This window comes from Misgurnus anguillicaudatus, unplaced genomic scaffold (assembly GCF_027580225.2).
Source record: "Misgurnus anguillicaudatus unplaced genomic scaffold, ASM2758022v2 HiC_scaffold_31, whole genome shotgun sequence".
NCBI lineage: Eukaryota > Metazoa > Chordata > Actinopteri > Cypriniformes > Cobitidae > Misgurnus > Misgurnus anguillicaudatus.
In genome coordinates this window covers 4,899,650-4,921,917 of record NW_027395281.1, presented here as the reverse complement: position 1 = coordinate 4,921,917, position 22,268 = coordinate 4,899,650, and the positions used below count along the sequence as shown (strand labels likewise).

The 22,268-nt window shown below is 37.7% G+C and overlaps 2 protein-coding genes across 2 annotated transcripts in view; one reads left to right on the top strand and one right to left on the bottom strand.

Moving 5' to 3' along the window:
* The first annotated feature begins 4,654 nt into the window (after positions 1–4,654).
* On the top strand, positions 4,655–17,500 carry LOC129453295 (myosin heavy chain, fast skeletal muscle). The gene is made up of 41 exons (XM_055217486.2): positions 4,655–4,753; positions 5,068–5,115; positions 6,715–6,926; positions 7,006–7,149; positions 7,218–7,374; positions 7,586–7,613; positions 7,727–7,838; positions 8,283–8,375; positions 8,466–8,529; positions 8,618–8,716; positions 9,124–9,227; positions 9,340–9,478; positions 9,574–9,692; positions 9,782–9,931; positions 10,033–10,203; positions 10,277–10,580; positions 10,671–10,741; positions 10,828–10,915; positions 10,989–11,106; positions 11,198–11,321; positions 11,422–11,558; positions 11,644–11,899; positions 11,982–12,224; positions 12,311–12,487; positions 12,580–12,725; positions 12,798–12,888; positions 13,408–13,797; positions 13,877–14,003; positions 14,076–14,194; positions 14,287–14,483; positions 14,569–14,752; positions 14,832–14,997; positions 15,079–15,203; positions 15,293–15,601; positions 15,681–15,884; positions 15,975–16,100; positions 16,235–16,405; positions 16,699–16,803; positions 16,887–16,982; positions 17,082–17,213; positions 17,400–17,500. The coding sequence occupies exons 3-41, from the start codon at positions 6,726–6,728 to the stop codon at positions 17,418–17,420; spliced, it is 5,808 nt and encodes a 1,935-aa protein (XP_055073461.2). The 5' UTR covers positions 4,655–4,753; positions 5,068–5,115; positions 6,715–6,725; the 3' UTR covers positions 17,421–17,500.
* The window catches only part of LOC129453300 (voltage-dependent calcium channel subunit alpha-2/delta-2), a 27,614-nt gene continuing 22,688 nt past the window's right edge, over positions 17,343–22,268 (bottom strand). The window contains exons 36-38 of the mRNA XM_073865392.1: positions 21,399–21,508; positions 21,197–21,279; positions 17,343–21,050 (exon numbers count right to left, since the gene is read on the bottom strand). Coding sequence (XP_073721493.1) covers positions 20,949–21,050; positions 21,197–21,279; positions 21,399–21,508 — 295 coding nt within the window. The 3' untranslated portion in view covers positions 17,343–20,948. The remainder of the gene's footprint in view (positions 21,051–21,196; positions 21,280–21,398; positions 21,509–22,268) is intronic.

The following is a 22,268-nucleotide window of genomic DNA, read 5'->3' as shown; positions in this document are numbered from 1 at the left end:
CGATTGTGTTATTAATTTTTTTTATTGAAACAAATGAAATGAGACATTACAATTAACAAAAGAAAACAAGACAAAAAAAGAATAACAACAAAAACAAACTTAATGTGTTTGATAGAATATCAAAATCAAATCAAATTCAAATTACATTAAATAGTTATTATTTGTGTTACCATTCCTGTCACCATTGCATTGCCAACTTGACAATACTACATCTTTTTAGACAGAAAAGTTAATAAATAAAAGACATTTCTCAGGGGAAAGAGGGAGAAAAGGAGTAACAGGTATGTAGATAAAATAGGGTCCAAAAGGGAAAGAAACAAAAACAGATCCAGGGAGATTGTGTTGTTTCAGACTTGAAGGGAGGAAACAGCTAGATAGAACATGACTCCATTTCCATTGGATGGTAGGTCATAGGGAGACCCCTTCTAGAACTCTGTTACAAGACCAAGTCATGGCCTTTTCTTAATTCATAGACACTATCGCAGTGTTCACAAACATTTATCCTGGAGTATGTGCCTCAGTCAGCTATCATCTTGAAGCCATTTCATTCTTATTTGCCAGACCCAGTAGCTTCATTTGATAAGACAAAACATGTTAGGAGATAAAAAGAGAAATGGAGAGACTGTAAAGAAAAGAAGAGAAAGACTGACAAAGAATAGAAGAATAAATAAAAATCAATACTGACATAATCAAATATTTGATTGAACAAGTTCTAAGATCTTCATAGATGTAAGAGCTGTTAAGGCTGACAAACAAAATACAGATAATGAAACAGCACAGAGCAGTGTACAATGTTATCAATTTTGAAACCTACAAGAAATAACAGCAATCAATGAGGCTGCAATATTTTTAAACCACACAGCTTAACTTCTGCTTTGTAATACTGCAAAGAATCCTTTAAAGAATCCTTATGTACTTTAGACAACTGTTACATAAGCAAACTTAGGGTCCAAAATTAACTTTCTTTCTTGTTTTAGATTATTTCTATTTATCAATGGTTTCAATATAATTCCTTACTGCCTGAATTCGTGATAATATCTGGTCTCCTGTATCTTTCCTCTCCTAATAGAGTGAAGTAACCAAACCTTCTGCCTTCTATGGCATCTACTTTCTATTCATTCCAAATCCACTTTATACATTTGTTTTCATGTGCATTTATATGTTCATCTGCTTTTAACATTGGCCTTACAGTGTCTTTTCAAACACATCTAAGTGAAGTAACCCAAATACTTCTCCTAAACTCAAAACCTCTGACACAAGAAAGCCTTAACCAAATATAAATAAAACTTTCCTAACTTATTTTCTGGTAAATTGTGAATGCCAAAAAAATAATGATTGCCCGCATTATCCACCACTAACTGTATGGATTATTTAAAGCTATAAGTAATTTAATTTAGTATATTTACTTTACTTTAAACTTCATGATTCTAATTGATTAAGATAAACTTGAAAAATCTCCACACATGGACATCCAGTTCAAAGCATATCTCACACCTGTGGTGCCATCCAAGAAAGTAAAATAAATCACTATTAAGTACCTTCTTTGGATCTGATCTCAAGATCTGGTGAATCTGTAGCCATCTTTAAAACTCCACTAAAAACCCATCCCTTCCACAACACCTAATATTTTTTCTATCTCTTCTGTAAAACTAACACAGTCTCACCCCATGTCGTCAATATTTGACGACACTTGACCATTCGTCAATATGTGACGCGGAGGGTATACCTTTCGCGTCATTTTTTGACGAACTGGGGACTTCAATACTATTACGTCCGTTGCATTCTCTTCTCCTATTTTCTTACCATTTTCGCGTCGGTTTAGGGTTAGATTACGCGAAATTAAACAGTGTACGCGAAATTAAACAGTTGTCACCTGGCGTTGGGGTTAAAAACAGTTGTCACCTGGCGTTGGGGTTAGAGTTAGGTTTGGGTAGGGATGTCATTATGTAAATCTAACCCTAAACCGACGCGAAAATGGTAAGAAAATAGGAGAAGAGAATGCAACGGACATAATAGTATTGAAGTCCCCAGTTCGTCAAAAAATGATGCGAAAGGTATACCCTCCGCGTCACATATTGACGAATGGTCAAGTGTCGTCAAATATTGACGACATAGGGTGAGACTGGGTTGGTAAAACACCTTTGTATACTGTGTTAGGCTTAATGAGACTAATTTGAGAGACTTAATAAGTTTAAGTACACTCCATTGCTTAGGATAAAACATCTACTAAATGACTAAAAGGACTGGAATAATTGTTTATGGGAAGAATTTGGCCTTTTTGGTGACTGGGTCTTATGGACCCAAGTGCTGTAACAATTCTGCATACAGTGGTTGATTGGTTTACATCCATTAGGAGAGAGGTGTGTTCCAACATTGAGTGAAGTTTGCCTAATTTATTGTTCCACATTATAATTGTATTTTGTTGTTTTGGAACTGAGACCATTGTACCAATCACGCTGAGACATTTTAAATGAAATCAAAATGACTATTTAGATTGTTTGTCAATGTAGCACATGGCATTTAAAATACACATAGGTTATGGGTGAGCTTCCGGGTGCTCTGAGCTGAGAGAATAAGGATATGCCATCTCCAATGGGTTGTGCTCTACCAATGTGACATCTTGGCTACAACCTTACAGAACACAACTCTGTTCTCAACTCTTCTTTGCATTTAATAATACTGATAGCTCATATAGAATCATTAAGGAGCAGTTTCTCAGACAGAGCTCATCAAAGTCCCGGACTAAAATGCAAGTTTAAGCTGCCTTAATTAAAAACACCTTGTATTGACATATTTTAACACATATAAGTGCCATTGTTTTGTCTCAAGATGCACACCAGTAATGTTTTTTTGCAAGGTATGTTTGTAAAAACTACTTAAATGTCTTAATATACCGGTAACTAAAGCCTAGTTCGGGATTATTCTAAACCCTGTCTGGAAAAACGCCCCTAAGAGATTTTTGTAAAGATAAGCTTTAAGCAGTCACAAAAAACTGTTATATATCAACATATGCTCTCTTTACACAAAGACAGTTCTAAAGATACACTTTTTGTAATCAAAATGTGATTTTCCTTTTTAATTGATGGAAGGGGTGGGGATATTAACCAATAAAAGGTGTGGTAATATTAACCAATAATATTTCTTTTAAAGACCTTGTTATCTCTCTTGGCACGTCTCTGCTGTTGTTCAATAAGATCGGAGGCAGATGTCTGTGGGGATGCCGCTCTCATGTGCATGATTGCAATGCACGATTACTGATCTTACTCTTATTTTGAGCTAATTTTATAGCTTATGTTACATTAATACTGCGCTCACTAGTACGGTTTAATCTTAGCTGTACTTTGCTACTTTTGTTGTCCTTTGTTTTTTTCTGTGATTCCTCTTGTTTTTATTAATGTAAAGCTGTTTACATCATAAGACTTCAAAATATGGACATAGTGGTCATGCTTTTAATTATGCATAACTTTAAGGTTAACTATAATTTAAACGGGTGAGTTACAAAAAGTTCACCCTTCCTTACAGTTGTCAAGAAGGGCAAAAATGTTGGGCATTTTAACACGGGGGTCTATGGGAAGTGTTTTCTTTTTGGAGCCAGTCTCTAGCGACCAGTCGATGAATTGCAGTTATGGTCACTTCCGTGTTGGCTTCACAACAGAGACTGGAAGATTGACCCTTGGCTTACAACCAACTTTTTTACATCCAGCTGGCGCAACCGGCCCTAGATGACGCATGACCCACATTTGGCCTCACAGCCAGACACTACAGCTTCTATTTGTGGATTTGGGCTCCATGTGTAGAAAGATCAAAGTTCAAATAAAAAAACGCCATTTAATTTTTTTGGCATGTGTGCGATGCTCCAATGACACTACAGATCTCTTTCAACACTGCACAGCCCTACAGCAAAAATACTTACATTACACACATGCATGCATATACAGGCGCACACACACAAACCGCGCTTGATCAACAGAGAACACGTGATAAAGGGATGTTCTCTATTTACTTGAACCGTATCAGTGCATCTCCTGGCAGATCCACAGTCATGATTTATTCTCATGAAACTATGTGACCCATTAAGAACCTGACACTACAAATCCAGATGAAAGTGCTAAGAGGAAAAAAAGATCTTTATAAAACCAGAAAACACTATTAATACACATTTATTTGTTTTGTTGAATCAGTTGTTCATATACCCTTGTGTTTTGGTTTAGTATAAACTAGTCTAGTCTACTGTGTAAGAGTTCATGTTAGGTTGTGAACAGAAGAATGAGCACAATAGTTTCATTCAAGATCAAATAAATTTTAATCTTCATAAAATTTGCTTTGACTCAGAGATACATGTATATCTTAATTAAAATAACTGCAAATAAAATTAATTCAAAACTAAACTCAAATCCACATGCTAAGTATTTTGGTAAAACTTATCACAAATTATCACAAACTTAATTACACAAACAATATTTGTTAAAAAACTGAATGTTGATTCTATGATTCGCATGCAATGATTTTGAATGTTTATAAAAGTCATTAGATATCTCAAATTATCATGACTTGCACATTAAGAGTAATCAAGATGAAAATAAATGATGCCCATAACAAATACAGATCTATAAATGGCAAAGTGTTGCAACACCTTTACAGCAATTAACATGACCAAATAGAGCCGATGGATTCTGCTGTGCACACAGGAGCATCTCTATAAAAGAAAGAAGTTTTACCCACTTCAACAAGACCTCACACAGACCCATCCACGGTAAGATCATTTAATACACCTTTATCTGGTATAGGTTAGATCAATTATACCATACCATACTACACTCTACTGAACTAAACTCAACTCAACTCAACTGTATTATAATACTCTATACCATACTACACTATCCAAACTACACTACACTACCCCATAATTTTAACATATCACGCTACACTGTACAATACACCACTACCCTACAATATACCATACTACAATACACTGAGCTACCCTGTACTATATTAAAAAGATTTGACTGTACATAAAGTAATGTGTAATTATAACAGATTTTTGACAACTATCTTCTATATGTTTAGTGAACAAGACCTGGAACATCATTTCTCTGAACTGAGGCTGTGAAAAAGGTAAAACAAACGTTTCTGTTTGTATGATTTAATGAATAAACATGCATGTACAGATCAGACTCAATAGAAACACTGTCACTGATTTAATGTGATTCAGAAATCAAACATCTGAACACAACTGACGGAACGCTCCTGTAAACATCCCTACGCTACAAATCCTTAAAGGGGCCATGAGCCTGTTGATTTTATTGTTTTATGCTGTTGTCTGAGGTCTACTTATGATGTGCGCATGGTTTTTACATTAAAAAACATCAAAATCAATAAGTAATAGGCTATTTTGTAACATGGATCTGATGCTGTCATGAGAAACGGTTCATTTAAAGGGGCGGGCCGCATTGAAGACCTGAACGTAAACACCCACTGCTATGATTGGACAGCTTTATTCCCAAATTACCATATACAACACAGTAACCGGGCATTAGAATCTAATCAAAATCGAATCAAAGTCCTTCCTTATCACTAACGTTGTATATTTCTATCGTTATATTACAGCCGAATTGTTAAGAATTGTACCTTTATTAATCGTTTAATGTTTTTAGTAAATTAAAACAGTCAAACATATGTGTTAAGACAAGGATGTTACAACGGACATATAAAGCATCCTCTTACAAAGCAATAGTGAAACTTATAGTAGTAGTAACTTACTAAAATGTTTTACTCGCATCATACTGCTGTGTCATTGTTGTCAGATCCAAAGTTAGTGGTGCTTTTAATCACAGTCTCTCTGCAAATCCAGCATCGACTTCTTTACAAATGAATTAGCGGTACACAAAGTAAACAAACACTCCCCAAGCGAGCAGGAACTTCTTCAAAAACAAACTTTAACCACGCATTCCTAATGTTATGTTCCGAGCCTCCGAGATAAGGTAATACAGCAACTGTGTTTTTCCACAACCGAACACTCCGTTTCCATGGGTACTCATAACAGATCACCAGGTCAAAATAAAAGTCTCTCAGGAAAAATTTATTTAAAAGTCATTTTGGTTACATTTGGCAATCTTTAAAAACATGTTTAATGATTGTAGAGACACTGCATAAGTTTGCTTTGCCCCTGGCGCACATGTGTGTCATGCGAAGCTGTGAGTGGGGCTACAAAAGTGGTTGTTGCCTTTTGGGTTTGGAGGAGGTGTTTAAAGTCTTATTTTGGCACATTCCTGAATCAACCGTTTTCTTGTCTTGGTGCCTAAAACTTATATTTCAGTAACAAGGACGTTTTCAGTTCTGAAGCTTGCAGGATGTTCATTTAAGAATGATGACCTCTTATATAACCGAATATCAAGTTAAAATTGATTTTTTGATTGACCACTCCTTTAAAATGATCATTAGAGCCTTTATACAGTACAAATGTCTGGAATGTAAGCTAAACATGGCTACTTCTCCTTGACTTGTCTGACATGTTTTCTTCAATTTATAACTCCTACACATTTAATTTGTGTTATTTAACCGTTTCAATTACTTTGATTTTGAAATGTGGAAAAACGTCATGGTAAAGAATTAGAATGTGTGTTTCTGGCAGAGTATGAATGTAGGTTTTGCTGAAATTCAAAGAAAAAAAACAAGAAGTACAAATTCTGATTTTTAATTTCTATAATACTTCAGGAGAAGTCATCATGGGAGACGGTGAGATGGAGTGTTTTGGCCCGGCGGCCATTTACCTCCGCAAACCAGAGAGAGAGAGGATTGAGGCCCAAAACACCCCGTTTGATGCCAAAACAGCCTTCTTTGTATCTGATCCAGATGAGATGTTCCTGAAGGGTACTCTTATTAGTAAAGAGGGTGGCAAAGCTACCGTCAAAACTCAGAGTGGGAAGGTACGTTCATTTAATCTTTTACTGTTATTAACATCTCGAGTCATGTCTAACTCTTCCTGATGCTGTTGTTTATTTTCAGACTGTCACTGTCAAGGAAGATCAAATCTTTCCCATGAATCCACCAAAGTTTGACAAAATTGAGGACATGGTCATGATGACCCACCTCAATGAGGCCACTGTGCTGTATAATCTCAAAGAGCGTTACGCAGCATGGATGATCTATGTAAGTCTAACAACATCACTTTTAATACCTGCGATGAGGTTGATGTTGAACACACGTCTCTGTTTCAGACCTACTCTGGTTTGTTCTGCGCCACCGTCAATCCATACAAATGGCTGCCGGTGTACGATGCAGTTGTTGTGGCCGGTTACAGGGGCAAGAAAAGAGTTGAAGCCCCTCCCCACATCTTCTCCATCTCTGACAACGCCTACCAGTTCATGCTCACCGGTCAGACACTCTTTAAAAAGTTTTAAAATAAATAACTAAACGTGTTTTTGAAGTGAACACAAAACTAAACGTAACCATTTTTAACATTCTAGTCTGTGTACGATTTCTCAGTGCACATTAATTCTAAATATAACATGTTGTAACGTGTAAAATCTCATCTTAATGAAATAACATGCTCTGCTACTAAACAACTTTTAACACGTTTTCTCAGATCGTGATAACCAGTCTATCCTAATTACGTGAGTTTAGATCTTTTCTAATATTTATTTATAATACATGACAACAATTCTATTAATTTCTAATATTTTATTTCTAATGTAAAGTGTCTTACATTTACGTTTTTCCACTACAGCGGAGAATCCGGCGCAGGAAAGACGGTCAACACTAAACGTGTCATCCAGTACTTTGCGACAATCGCTGTGGCTGGACCGAAGAGGGCAGAACCTGTCCCGGGAAAAATGCAGGTTAGCCAAAGCACATTGACTTTCTTACTTAGTATTTTTGCCTTGTTTTCAGTAGAAATATCTAAAAATTCTTAAATAAAAATGCACTTTCTTGATGAGCAAAGTGACCTAAGAAAATAAGTCTAGTTTTTAGACAAAAAGTATACAATTTAAGTGAATTTGTGCTTAAAATAAGCAAAAATATCTGCCAATGGGGTAAGAAAAAATTTGACCATACAATTAAATTTTATATTTTTTGTCTAAAAAGACGACTTATTTTCTTAGATAATTTTGCTCATCAAGAAAATGCATCTTTATTTAAGAATTTTTAGATATTTCTACTGAAAATAAGACTAAGTTAGAAAGTCATTTTTTTGCAGTGAAAAATGTAAAAATAAACAGTTTAGACAGTTTAAACAAAGTTAGGGAAACAATTCTTGTAAAGACTACTTGTATTCATCACAGGGATCGCTGGAGGATCAAATCATCGCAGCCAACCCCCTGCTGGAGGCTTATGGTAATGCCAAGACTGTGAGGAACGACAACTCGTCCCGTTTTGTAAGTTAAAGTCTGTTGAAATGCATTATCATTTGTGTTATACCTTTCCAAGATGGCAGACATTCAAAGGTGTCCTAAATAATGTTTCAGGGTAAATTCATCAGGATTCACTTTGGGACAACTGGGAAACTGGCGTCAGCTGATATTGAAACTTGTGAGTAGCACCGTATTGAAACCAAACATATTTTATCAATAAACAAACATGAATATTAGTCATCTGAAGTCAATGTTCTCCTGTAAAGATCTGCTGGAAAAGTCAAGAGTAACATTCCAGCTGTCTGCTGAGAGGAGCTACCACATCTTCTACCAGCTCATGACTGGACACAAACCAGAACTGCTCGGTAAGAAATTGACAGTATTGTGTGATTCAATACACACTTTGTCTCATTTACTAATAATTGCGTAGGTTTTTTGTATTTATAGGCACATATCAATTTCTTACGAAAATGTTCTGCCTAATTCACTTTTTTTATATTTTATATCAACATTATTATATACTTATATAATTATAGCCGAGTATTTGAATATAAAATTCATGATTATTGTGTACTTGTGGTACAAGATTATCTCATATTTTATGCATATAATTGGAAGAAATTTTAGTACGAAAGTTGTTATAAAATCAGGATTTGATAGCGAAAATGTCCATACATCCATTACATGCTCAAATTCATGTATAGTCAAGCTTATTGGATGAAACCCAATGTCTAAGAGCAGTGTTAATATAGTGCACATGAATTGTTTACAGAGGCACTTCTGATCACCACCAATCCTTATGACTATCCAATGATCAGCATGGGTGAAATCACTGTCAAGAGTATCGATGATGTGGAAGAGTTCATTGCCACAGATGTACGTGGTGGACAACAGCATTGTTATTATATATTTGCATGAGTAGAAATGATGCTAGTGCTTAAGATAATGTATTTTAAAAAGAACTTACTTGGCTCTCACAAACAAACAGACTGCTATCGACATTCTGGGCTTCACTGGTGAGGAGAAAGCAGCCATCTACAAGCTGACAGGTGCTGTGATGCATCATGGCAGCATGAAGTTCAAGCAGAAGCAGAGAGAGGAGCAGGCAGAACCTGATGGCACTGAGGGTAAGAGATGAACTATCCGAAGAGAGATGATAGTCGTATCACTGTACAAGCAATCATTTATTGACCATTATCTCCAAAAATTTGCTTGCTTATAGAGGCTGATAAAATCTCATACCTCATGGGCCTGAACTCTGCAGACCTGCTGAAAGCTGTGTGTTACCCAAGAGTGAAGGTTGGAAATGAGTATGTGACCAAAGGCCAAACTGTACCACAGGTGATGATGAGTAACACAATCAATGTCTATTAGACAAAATCTAAAATCATCTAAGATCAATTTCATGACCTCTGTACACTCTTTCACAGGTGAATAACACAGTCAGCGCTCTGTGCAAGTCAGTTTATGAGAAAATGTTCTTGTGGATGGTCGTCCGTATCAATGAGATGTTGGACACAAAGCAGGCCAGACAGTTCTACATTGGGGTGCTGGACATCGCTGGGTTTGAGATCTTTGATGTAAGCATCAGTTACTAATATGTTTCTAAGAATCAAAAATGTAAAAACCTAAAAATATAAATGTAAAGATACAAGAGTGAGAATTTGTGTTGAAATGTCAGTACAACAGCTTGGAGCAGCTCTGCATCAACTTCACCAATGAGAAACTGCAACAGTTTTTCAATCATCACATGTTTGTGCTGGAGCAAGAGGAGTACAAGAAAGAAGGCATTGAATGGGCGTTCATTGACTTTGGAATGGACTTAGCTGCCTGCATTGAGCTTATTGAGAAGGTAAAAATAAAGACTTGACAAAACAATGTTTATATTATTTACTTGTGCTAAAGCTTGAGTATTTCTTCACCAGCCAATGGGCATCTTCTCCATCCTTGAAGAGGAGTGCATGTTCCCCAAAGCAACAGACATGAGCTTTAAAAACAAGCTGCACGATCAGCATCTTGGCAAATGTGCAGCTTTCCAGAAGCCCAAACCTGCCAAAGGCAAGGCAGAGGCTCACTTCTCTCTGGTGCACTACGCCGGCACTGTTGACTATAACATTACTGGCTGGTTGGAAAAGAACAAGGATCCACTGAATGACTCTGTTGTGCAACTCTATCAGAAGTCATCAGTCAAACTGCTGTCTCTCCTGTATGCTGTTAGTGCAAGCGAAGGTAAGAATAACAGAACAAGTGATGACAATACAATGGTTATAATATTAATTATAAATCTTCATTAACTTGTATCATCTACACACAAAACAGCTGAAGCTGCTGGAAAGAAAGCAGGCAAGAAGAAGGGTGGTTCATTCCAGACCGTGTCTGCACTGTTTAGGGTACGTTTTGCTCAACAGCAGGTAAAATGTTGTATTTCAACTTAGATTACTGTCCAAGTCAACAAACAACAATATTGATTCTACAGGAGAACTTGGGCAAGCTGATGACAAACCTGAGGAGCACTCACCCTCACTTTGTGCGCTGCCTGATTCCCAACGAGTCCAAGACTCCAGGTAAAGACTCCTGAATCAAAGATCTAATGATTGTTTGAGTTACTTTGTAAACTCATGGTCATCTTTGTTTTAGGTCTGATGGAGAACTTCCTGGTTATCCATCAGTTGAGGTGTAATGGTGTGCTGGAGGGTATCAGAATCTGCAGAAAGGGTTTCCCCAGCAGAATCCTCTACGGTGACTTCAAGCAGAGGTATTCTGTTTAAGCAATCAAAGTTTAACATTAATATTACTACAAATACAATCAAGACCTATCATTAATGTTTCAAAACACTTGATTTCAGATACAAAGTATTGAATGCTAGTGTCATCCCTGAGGGACAGTTCATGGACAACAAGAAAGCTTCAGAGAAACTCTTGGGCTCTATTGACGTCGACCACAACCAGTATAAGTTTGGACACACCAAAGTATGTGATAGAAGTTTAGTTGAAATCTTGAAGTCATACTAGGTAGACAGAGATAACAGGTTTACTACCAGTTAAAATAAATTCTGTGGTGGGATTGCAGGTGTTCTTCAAAGCTGGTCTGCTGGGTGCTCTTGAGGAGATGAGAGATGAGAAACTAGCGGCGCTGGTAACCATGACTCAGGCCCTTTGTCGTGGATATGTTATGAGGAAGGTGTTTGTCAAGATGATGGAAAGGAGGTACAATGTACATTCAAAGTGTCTAGTAAACACATTAAATGAAATGGTTTCAAAGATAGGTGTTAACTGATGATATTTTACACAGAGAATCAATTTTCACCATCCAATACAACATCCGCTCATTCGTGAATGTGAAACACTGGCCATGGATGAAGCTTTACTTCAAGATCAAACCTCTTCTGAAGACTGCAGAGACAGAGAAAGAAATGGCATCCATGAAGGAGAACTATGAGAAAATGAAGGAGGATCTAGCCAAGGCACTGGCGAAAAAGAAGGAGCTTGAGGAGAAAATGGTGTCACTCATGCAGGAGAAAAATGATCTTCAGCTGCAAGTAGCATCTGTGAGTGCTGCAGTGCTTATACCCACATTGATAGATTTCAACAGGTTCAAGAAATTAACCTTGTCCTTATCCCAATAAATAGGAAGCTGATAGTCTCAATGATGCTGAGGAGAGATGTGAAGGTCTTATTAAAAGCAAGATCCAGTTTGAGGCCAAACTCAAAGAGACAACCGAGAGACTGGAGGATGAGGAGGAGATCAATGCTGAACTGACTGCAAAGAAGAGGAAACTAGAAGATGAATGCTCTGAACTGAAGAAAGATATTGATGACCTGGAGCTCACCTTGGCCAAAGTGGAAAAGGAGAAACATGCAACAGAAAATAAGGTTCACATTTAATCACATCTTCCTGACAACACGGCCCATGTGTAAATGCTTGATAAGAAAAACACTGAACAATGCTTTGCATTTAGGTGAAAAACTTGACTGAGGAGATGACCTCTCAGGATGAGAGCATTGCCAAGCTGACCAAAGAGAAGAAAGCCCTCCAAGAGGCACACCAGCAAACCCTTGATGACCTTCAGGCAGAGGAAGACAAAGTCAACTCTCTGACTAAAGCCAAAACAAAACTTGAGCAGCAAGTGGATGATGTAAGATGTTAAACATGATAATTAGACCATAAATAAATGAAAAAAATGTGTCTCAATGAAGGAGATTCTAATGTAGTGACTTTTGTGAACAGCTCGAGGGTTCACTGGAGCAAGAGAAGAAACTCCGTATGGATCTAGAGAGAGCCAAGAGAAAGCTTGAGGGTGATCTGAAACTGGCCCAGGAATCACTAATGGACCTGGAAAATGACAAACAACAATCAGACGAGAAGATCAAAAAGTGAGTACAAGATAGAAAATTAGCAAATGTAAACCAATACACATTCTACAAACCTTAATTTTCTTGAAACAGGAAGGACTTTGAGATAAGTCAACTGATCAGCAAGATTGAAGATGAACAGTCTTTAGGAGCACAGCTTCAGAAGAAGATCAAAGAACTTCAGGTAATTTCTATTACATTATGAAGTACCTAGCTGAGATAATTCACATTTCCTGACTATAAGTCGCATTAGTCAAAAATGCATTTTGAAGACAAAAAACATAAATAAGTCACACTGGACTATACAATGCGTTTATTTAGAAAATGATTACACAAAATCAAAGCTGAAGAACAGACATTTATTCTGGAAAGGCAAGTTATTCAACTAAACAATAGCATACAGAACATACCGGGGAGGCTGAATAGGCAAAATTAACACGACAAGCCAAGTCAAGTTCAAAAGGTCCTGAAGTCATTCCACATAACGGAATCCACTGAATTACATAAATAGAGGAGCAGCATAGAGCGGACTCTCACGGCTGTAGACGGTAATAGTTTCTCTTGGTTCATATGAAATAATTTTGATGTATAAATCGCACCTGACTATAAGTTCCAGGACCCGCCAAACTATGAAAAAAGTGTGACTTATAGTCCAGACAAAAAAGGTACAAGTATGATAAACTAAATAGATATTTTAAAATAGGCCCGCATTGAGGAGCTGGAAGAGGAAATTGAGGCCGAGCGAGCTGCTCGTGCTAAAGTGGAGAAGCAGAGGGCTGATCTCTCCAGGGAACTTGAAGAGATCAGTGAAAGGCTTGAGGAAGCTGGTGGTGCCACTTCTGCCCAGATTGAGATGAACAAGAAGCGTGAAGCAGAATTTATGAAGTTGCGTCGTGATCTGGAAGAGTCCACCTTGCAGCATGAGGCTACAGCGGCCGCTCTCCGAAAGAAGCAGGCAGACACTGTGGCTGAGCTGGGAGAACAGATCGACAATCTTCAGCGTGTTAAGCAAAAGCTGGAGAAGGAGAAGAGTGAGTACAAGATGGAGATTGATGACTTATCAAGCAACATGGAGGCAGTGGCCAAATCAAAGGTAATCACAACTAGAGGATCATTAAATGAAACTCCATAATGAGACAAAACATGAGTAAAACACTTTTGTATTCTTAAAGGGTAACTTAGAGAAGATGTGCCGTTCCCTTGAAGACCAACTGAGTGAAATCAAGTCCAAGAATGATGAAAATGTTCGCCAGCTCAATGACACGAGTGCCCAAAGAGCAAGACTTGCAACTGAGAATGGTTAGTGCATAACAAAATTATATTTTAAATAAAATTGTTCAATAGAATTATTAACACAAAGCGGATTAACAGGTGAACTGGCTCGCCAGCTGGAGGAGAAAGAAGCTCTTGTTTCTCAGCTGACCCGAGGAAAACAGGCTTTCACTCAACAGATTGAAGAACTCAAGAGACATGTTGAAGAGGAACTTAAGGTAAATCACAACACATAGAGAAATGTATTTCCATTTCAAGAAAAACAAGGAGACAGAGACTTCTAATGCAAATTAAACATGTTTAATTTTAGGCCAAGAACGCCCTGGCTCATGCTGTCCAGTCTGCCCGCCATGACTGTGATCTGCTCAGAGAGCAGTATGAAGAGGAGCAAGAGGCAAAAGGTGAACTTCAGCGTGGCATGTCTAAGGCCAACAGTGAGGTGGCTCAGTGGAGAGCCAAATATGAGACTGATGCTATCCAGCGCACTGAGGAGCTTGAGGATGCAAAGTATAAAAATGCACAACATTTAAGTAACTTATTGAGCAATTCACATCTGATAGACCAAGACATAATTTCATACAATGTTCCAAAGGAAAAAGCTGGCTCAGCGTCTCCAGGATGCTGAAGAATCTGTTGAGGCTGTGAACTCCAAGTGTGCTTCTCTGGAAAAGACCAAGCAGAGATTGCTGAGTGAAGTCGAGGACCTCATGATTGATGTGGAGAGAGCAAACTCATTGGCTGCCAACTTGGACAAGAAGCAAAGAAACTTTGATAAGGTAAGGAAAACATGACATCTAAAAATCTAAACTTCATGAAATTCATGAACTTTAATGATTACGTTTCTATTTTTGTCAGGTCCTGGCAGACTGGAAACAGAAGTATGAGGAAGGTCAGGCTGAACTAGAAGGTGCTCAGAAAGAAGCTCGTTCCCTCAGCACTGAGCTCTTCAAGATGAAGAACTCTTATGAAGAAGCTCTTGATCACCTGGAGACTCTGAAGAGAGAGAACAAGAATTTACAACGTAAATGGCAATTTTATTAACACACTCTTAAAAAAGAAACATTGAAACTATAACTTTTAAAACTGTATTTTGTACCTTTAGAGGAGATTTCTGAACTCACTGAGCAGCTTGGAGAGACTGGAAAGAGCATTCATGAATTAGAGAAAGCCAAGAAAACAGTGGAGATTGAGAAATCAGAGATCCAGACTGCACTGGAGGAAGCTGAGGTAAATCAACATTAAAACCATGCAAGCATCTATTACTCACACATCTCACTCTTCTTGTATGTTAATAAAACCTCACTACTGTTTATCAGGGCACTCTGGAACATGAAGAATCCAAGATTGTTCGTATCCAGCTGGAGCTGACCCAGGTCAAGAGCGAGATTGACAGAAAGCTTGCTGAGAAAGATGAGGAGATTGAGCAGATCAAGAGGAACAGCCAACGAGTTATTGATTCCATGCAAAGTACTTTGGACTCTGAGGTCAGGAGCAGAAACGATGCCCTGAGAGTCAAGAAGAAGATGGAGGGAGATCTCAATGAGATGGAGATTCAGCTGAGCCATGCAAACCGCCAGGCTGCTGAGGCCCAGAAACAGCTTAGGAACGTCCAAGGCCAACTCAAGGTAACATTCCTTCTGTAAAACGTTTAGTTGTCTGAATTAGAATCAAAGCTTGAATGCTGACACCCTAATCCTGCCACAGGATGCCCAACTGCACCTTGATGAAGCCGTCAGGGGACAGGAAGACATGAAGGAACAGGCTGCCATGGTGGAGCGCAGGAATAACCTGATGCAAGCTGAGATTGAGGAGCTAAGAATTGCACTGGAGCAAGCTGAGAGAGGCCGCAAAGTGGCCGAGCAAGAGCTTGTGGATGCCAGTGAGCGTGTGGGACTGCTGCACTCTCAGGTACAATAATTGTACAATAACACTAAACTTGAGAACAGCTGTTTGAAGGTTACAGTGAGGTTTCTGACTGAAGCGGTTGATGTCTCACAGAATACAAGTCTTATTAACACCAAGAAGAAGCTTGAGGCTGATCTGGTCCATGTTCAAGGTGAGGTGGATGACTCGGTCCAGGAGGCCAGAAATGCAGAGGAGAAAGCCAAAAAGGCCATCACTGATGTGAGTATTTGCTACAGTCTACTTTCAATGTAGATATTATTCTAAAGAGCGCGTGCAACCATATAATTCTTAAATGCAGCTTTGATGTGTCTTTGTCCTAAAGCGTAGTTAATGATATTTGTCTCTTATTACAGGCTGCCATGATGGCTGAGGAGCTGAAGAAGGAGCAGGACACCAGTTCTCACCTCGAGAGGATGAAGAAGAACATGGAGATTACAGTCAAAGACCTGCAGCACCGTCTGGATGAGGCTGAGAGTCTGGCAATGAAAGGAGGAAAGAAACAGCTCCAGAAACTGGAGGCCAGGGTAGGTTTTGAATGTTCAGGTTCAGAATTTATTCTCACAAGTCCTGACCACGACAGAGAGCATATTGGTAAAAAAAACCAACTATTTAAAGCCAGGCTAGAACTCTGAGAAGTGGACATTACTAACAAAATATGATTAGAACCAAAAGAGAGTTACACAAAGTGACTACAGACAATTGAAGTGACAAAAAGCCTTAGAAGTTCTAGTGTTGTTGAGCAATATATGAGCACTCGTGTTGCTTGTTTACTCAAATAAAAGAACAAAACTTATTGTAAAATACTTCTTTACTGAAGGTGCGTGAGCTGGAGTCTGAAGTCGAGTCTGAACAGAGACGTAGTGCTGAAGCTCTTAAAGGAGTGCACAAATATGAGAGGAGAGTGAAGGAACTCACCTACCAGGTACTTACCATCTGTACAGAAGTAACAACAGATGAGTCAATCTACAATGCTGGATAGTGATTTAACCTCTTTGACTTCTACAGACTGAAGAAGATAAGAAGAATGTGATGAGACTGCAAGATTTGGTGGACAAGCTGCAGATGAAAGTCAAGTCCTACAAGCGTCAAGCTGAGGAAGCTGTGAGTGATGGTTTTGTTTCTGAACATTGTGACGTCATCCTAAAAGTTCATAAATCAAATGAGAAGATACAAATTAACTAAAAAAATCTAAATTTACAGGAGGAGCAGGCCAACACTCACCTGTCCAGATACAGGAAGGTGCAGCATGAGATGGAGGAGTCACAGGAGCGCGCTGATATTGCAGAGTCCCAGGTCAACAAGCTGAGAGTCAAGAGCCGTGAGATTGGAAAGGTGAGCTCCACCTGCTGGTACTGTAACCAAACTGCTACCTGAAATAAATGCAGAAAAACACATACATACATACATACATGCATACATTTGGGTTATAAAGACCAAACATTGAAAATACAAGATTGGAAATTAATTTTCATTAATTAATTTTTTTAATTATTTATTTTTTGTTTGTTTGTTTTTTAGGGAAAAGACTCAGCAGAATAAAACTTGAAGCCTAAATCACAACAAAAAGTAATCATAAAATATGAACTACTTTTAACTAATAAAAAGTTGTTGTGTCCTTACGATTGTGTTATTGCAGTTCTTAAAACAGATGTAAAGTCAAAACAAACCAAAAACACCAGGTTGACGTGAAAAATATGAATGTCTTTATCTCACCAATTCTCTTATAAACATTTCCAAGAAATGAAAGACACAATGATACAAAGTTAGACTTTCTTGATAAAGCTGTGCCATCTGTACAAAATGAAGTGATATGGAAGACTGCAGAAAGAGAAAAAATCCCTTTCACATCGAAAACAAACATCTTCAGAACTAGCCAATAAAATATAATATAATTGAAACATTCCTATTCATACTAATAAATTCATGGCAACACAGCGATTTTTACATAAACACAATAATATAAATAATCTTAAATAATACTGATAGCTCAAATACAAACATTAAGAGATTATTTAAAGATATGCTTTAAGCAGTCATGAAAAATAAGCTTGTCATGCTCTCTTTACACAAAGTCAATTCAGCGTATTTAACATATTTAAAAGTATTGCTTAAGCCAGTAAGATACAAAACACATCAAGCCAAAGACTATTGGTCCAAACTCGACCCAGTCTGATCTGAAAGTAGAGTCGTTTCGGAAGGGCGACCAATGGGAAATACAATCAACGTAACTTTCGAAATTGAAAATGTCTTTCTAAATGGACCTTTAAAATACTTACGAAATTTCACAAGCAATAGCCTATACTCATATACTGCATCTCTCAAATCAAAAGAGATAAATAAATATCAATCTTTCAATAACTTTTCTGAACTCAATAAGACAAAATAACAAACTTTGGTCAGTCAAATTGAAGCAAACAGTTTGAGTTCTGTCAGTAAAGCAGTAAATCTCCTGATATAAGAAGATTTAATAGCAGGTATTCCCAGCATGCAGCGGGACAGCAAAGCATCAGCTTGTATTCCATTCCATTTAAACACGCTGAAGTATAAACTTAATACTCAGTGTAAAATCAACATATTTACAAAAACAAAGAGAAAGTCATTAAAAAGTCAATAAAACTCTAAAACACTACATCACATGCTCGGGTTAATCTTATCAAGAACAAGACCAGTTCAGATATCTCACACATACATCAAAACTAAGAAATATTAGTTTGCATAAGAGAAATTAAGCTTATTTTAACACTGTTAAGTATTTTGTTACTGTTATACTTAAAAATGACTGCAATAGTAAAAGATTTTGAATTTAATGCATCAAAGATGCAAAAATCCACATTACAGTAATTATATAAATTTTTTGCATTATGAGATGATGTGGTTGACTGTCATTAAAACAAATCTTAAATCTTTATGCAAAGTATAATTTCTTTGTTTATTTAAAGGAGACATTTAAAAGGGATCAATCTTTGGTATCCCCAGAGTAGGTATGTTAGGTTTTAGCTCAATATACCCCACAGATAATTTATTATAACTTGTTAAAATTGCCACTTTGTAAGTGTGAGCAAAAATGTACCGTTTTTGGGTGTGTCCATTTAAATGCAGTTGAGCTGATGAAATGCAAACACTGATCGCCATAATGGTGGTGTGTTGAAATTGAAACTCAGTTGTGCTGTTAATTAATTTCTGTCTCTCTCTCTCTCTCTGCACTAAATGGTAGTGCCGTGGGTTGGGTAGTGCAGAATAAGGGTGGTATTATTATAATAACATTCCCTTCTAACATCACAAAGGGAGCCAAATTTCAATAAAAATGTTACACATGCTTGCAGAGAATAATTTACCAACACTAAGTTACTGGATAGTTCTTTTATAACTGTATCTAGGTTAATAGAAGCACTGGGGACCCAATTATAGCACTTTAACACAGGAAGTCACATTTTCATGATGTGTCCCCTTTAAAACAAACACTGATCACCATAATGGTGGTTTGTTGAAATTAAAACTCAATTGACCTGTCATTTTTTTCCTCTCTCTGCATTAAATGACAGTGCAGCGGTTGGATAGTGCAAATTAAGGGGCGGTTATATTATAATAAGATCCCCTTCTGACATCACAAGGGGAGCCAAATTCCAATTAGCTATTTTTTACATGCTTGCAGAGAATAATTTACCAAAACTAAGTTACTGCTTAGTTCTTTTATTACTTTTTCCAGGTTAATAAAAGCACTGGGGACCCAATTATAGCACTTAAACATGGAAAAAGTTAAATTTTCATGATGTGTCCCTTTTAAAACAAACACTGATCACCATAATGGTGGTTTGTTGAAATTAAAACTCAATTGTCCTGTCATTTTTCCTCTTTCTGCATTAAATGACGGTTCTGTGGTTGGATAGTGGAAATTAAGGGGCGGTTTTATTATATTAAGATCCCCTTCTGACATCACAAGGGGAGCAAAATATCAAGAATTTTTTTTTACACATGCTTGCAGAGAATGATTTACCAACACTAAGTTACTGGATAGTTCTTTTATTACTTTTTCTAGGTTAATAAAAGCACTGGGGACCCAATTATAGCACTTAAACATGGAAAAAACACATTTTCATGTGTCCCCTTTAAAACAAACACTGATCACCATAATGGTGTTTTTTTTTATTAAAACTTAATTTTCCTGTAATTTTTTTCCTCCTGCATTAAATGGTTTACCAACACTAAGTTACTGGGTTGATCTTTATCACATTTTCTAGGTTGATTGAACCACTGGTATCCGATTTTAGCACTTAAATATGAAAAAAGTCAGATTATCATGATATGTCTCCTTTAATTTTGGAGAAAAACATGACCTGGACATGTTCTTGGTAGGTTTTATAATATTCACCTTTAAACTGTAAACAAAAGAGATTTAAGATAACATTCAGAAACGTGTCTTTATGAAGCGTTCTCTCAAGGTCCGTTAAATACACATCAATGTGAAAGATGGTCCGTTCAGATAAGTGCTCAAGGCATCGATGGATAACAAACCAGGCAGCGAATGAAAACATTCAACAAGCTTTAAATAAATCAAACCGAATCAAACTCTTCCTCTAACAATAAACGTTATTCCTCTTCTCCTAGCAGGGAAGCTTCAAAAAGTATCTGAGGAAAAGCCACTAGTCCCCAGTATTTAAATATCCACATACGTTTGGATTTGCTGGGTTTGGCACTAAATCCAAGTGAAGCGAGACACAAACACAGATTCTGAGACTGTGATGATGATAAAGTCAACTCTCAGTTGCGGTTTCATAGTTCAAAATAAACCAGGTCCTGTCCTGTTTCTGGATTTGGCAAGCAAACATTTTTGACGGCAGCAGGTTTTTATCTTCGTTATTTTCTGAATTACAAAGATGAAACGAGTTAAGACAGTTGTTTTGTTTTGGATCTGCACATGTAATATCAGGGTTGTGTTCCCATAATGATCAGCTCTGCTGAAATGTCACACAGCTGTAATGCACCATACGAGGAAAACCAGGAGAACATCAGGAAAGAACAGGGAGTTAAAGGACATGAAGACAAAGGCAGTGAAGAAGAAGACCTGGATTAAGAGCGTAGAACGAGATAAAGCAACAACAACTGAATCGAGAGCAGAACTCTGATTGGACAGTGTAAAGAGTGGGCGTTGCCACACTCTGATGGGTTCTCCTACAGAAAAACAGACAGAAATACGAGTATTGAAAACACTTGTTGCTAATCTTACTGAGAATGTTTCAACAGCACACATTCTCAAGATAAAATTTTTTGTGATAGCTTTTTCAGCCCACTCTATAAGTCCAGAGGTGATGCTTTACCTCAGCGTTGTAGTCAAAACATTTATCTGGTCCTTTCCTGTAGCGTGCAGAGTTCAACACATCACACGGGTTCTCCTCTTGAGCTGAGCATTAAGAAACATTAAGGAAAATCAATCAATCAAAAACAGATGACAGGGCAGAAACAGCTCTTGTGTTCACAGCTGCGGCTCTGAGAGCAAAGCATTATGGGATGGAAGGATACACTTTGTTCGTACAGGAAGCAGTTTCTCGATCTCACAGGAGCTACAAGGCAGCGTCTCAGCTACTACGAACAGCAGATTTGTGTTTTCTATACGCTTGGCATGAAACAACCTGATGGGAAGAAAAGTGAACAGGTGAGTAAGTGTGTCTTTCTTCAATACAGAAAAAAATACATACAACAGACACACACAATCAGAATCACACACGCACGCACAGACAGAAAGACACAGATAGACAGACACAGACAGAAACACACAAAGACAGACACAGACAGACAAAACACAGTCAGACAGACGGACAGACAGACACACATGCAGAAATTCAAATACAGACAGAAACACGCAGAAAATAGGGCTGGACGATAAAACAATATTGATATGTACCGTTAATACACCTTTATCGATAACGATAGGAAAAACGTTCGATATGACGCCTGTTAATGCATCGCTAAAACTGCATCGGACTACATTACATTGCCGTTCCTAAATCTTAAACAGCCTATTATATGCCCTGATAAAGGAGCGTGACGCAAGTGACAAGCAAAGAGCCAATACCAAGTGTTGCTGTGGGGTTCGCAATCGCGAAAACGTGTAAAAATGAGTGCTGTGGCTGAGGAGATTGTCAATAATAAAACTAAAATGTTAGCTCGCCAGTGTGGCAGTTCTTTGGTTTTTTGCGTCTGACCAGTATCCGAACAATGTTGTGTGTAAACTGTGCATACTTGTGGACCGGATATACTTCTTTTCCACGTCCGGCTCGTGTGCGCACGCGTGGCTAAGCTCACTGTTGCTACGCGCGGACGGCAGTGTTCAACACATAAGTAGGGCTGGGTATCAATTCAGATGTTCCAGATCGATTCACAAGCTATCAA

What these genes read in the sequence shown, in the direction of transcription:
- LOC129453295 (XM_055217486.2), top strand. Translation starts at nt 6,726, where the DNA reads ATGGGAGACGGTGAGATGGAGTGTTTTGGCCCGGCGGCCATTTACCTC. An exon ending in AACATGCAACAGAAAATAAG is followed by an intron (nt 12,225 to 12,310) that starts GTTCACATTTAA and finishes CTTTGCATTTAG; the next exon opens with GTGAAAAACTTGACTGAGGA. An exon ending in GAGGAGCTTGAGGATGCAAA is followed by an intron (nt 14,484 to 14,568) that starts GTATAAAAATGC and finishes AATGTTCCAAAG; the next exon opens with GAAAAAGCTGGCTCAGCGTC.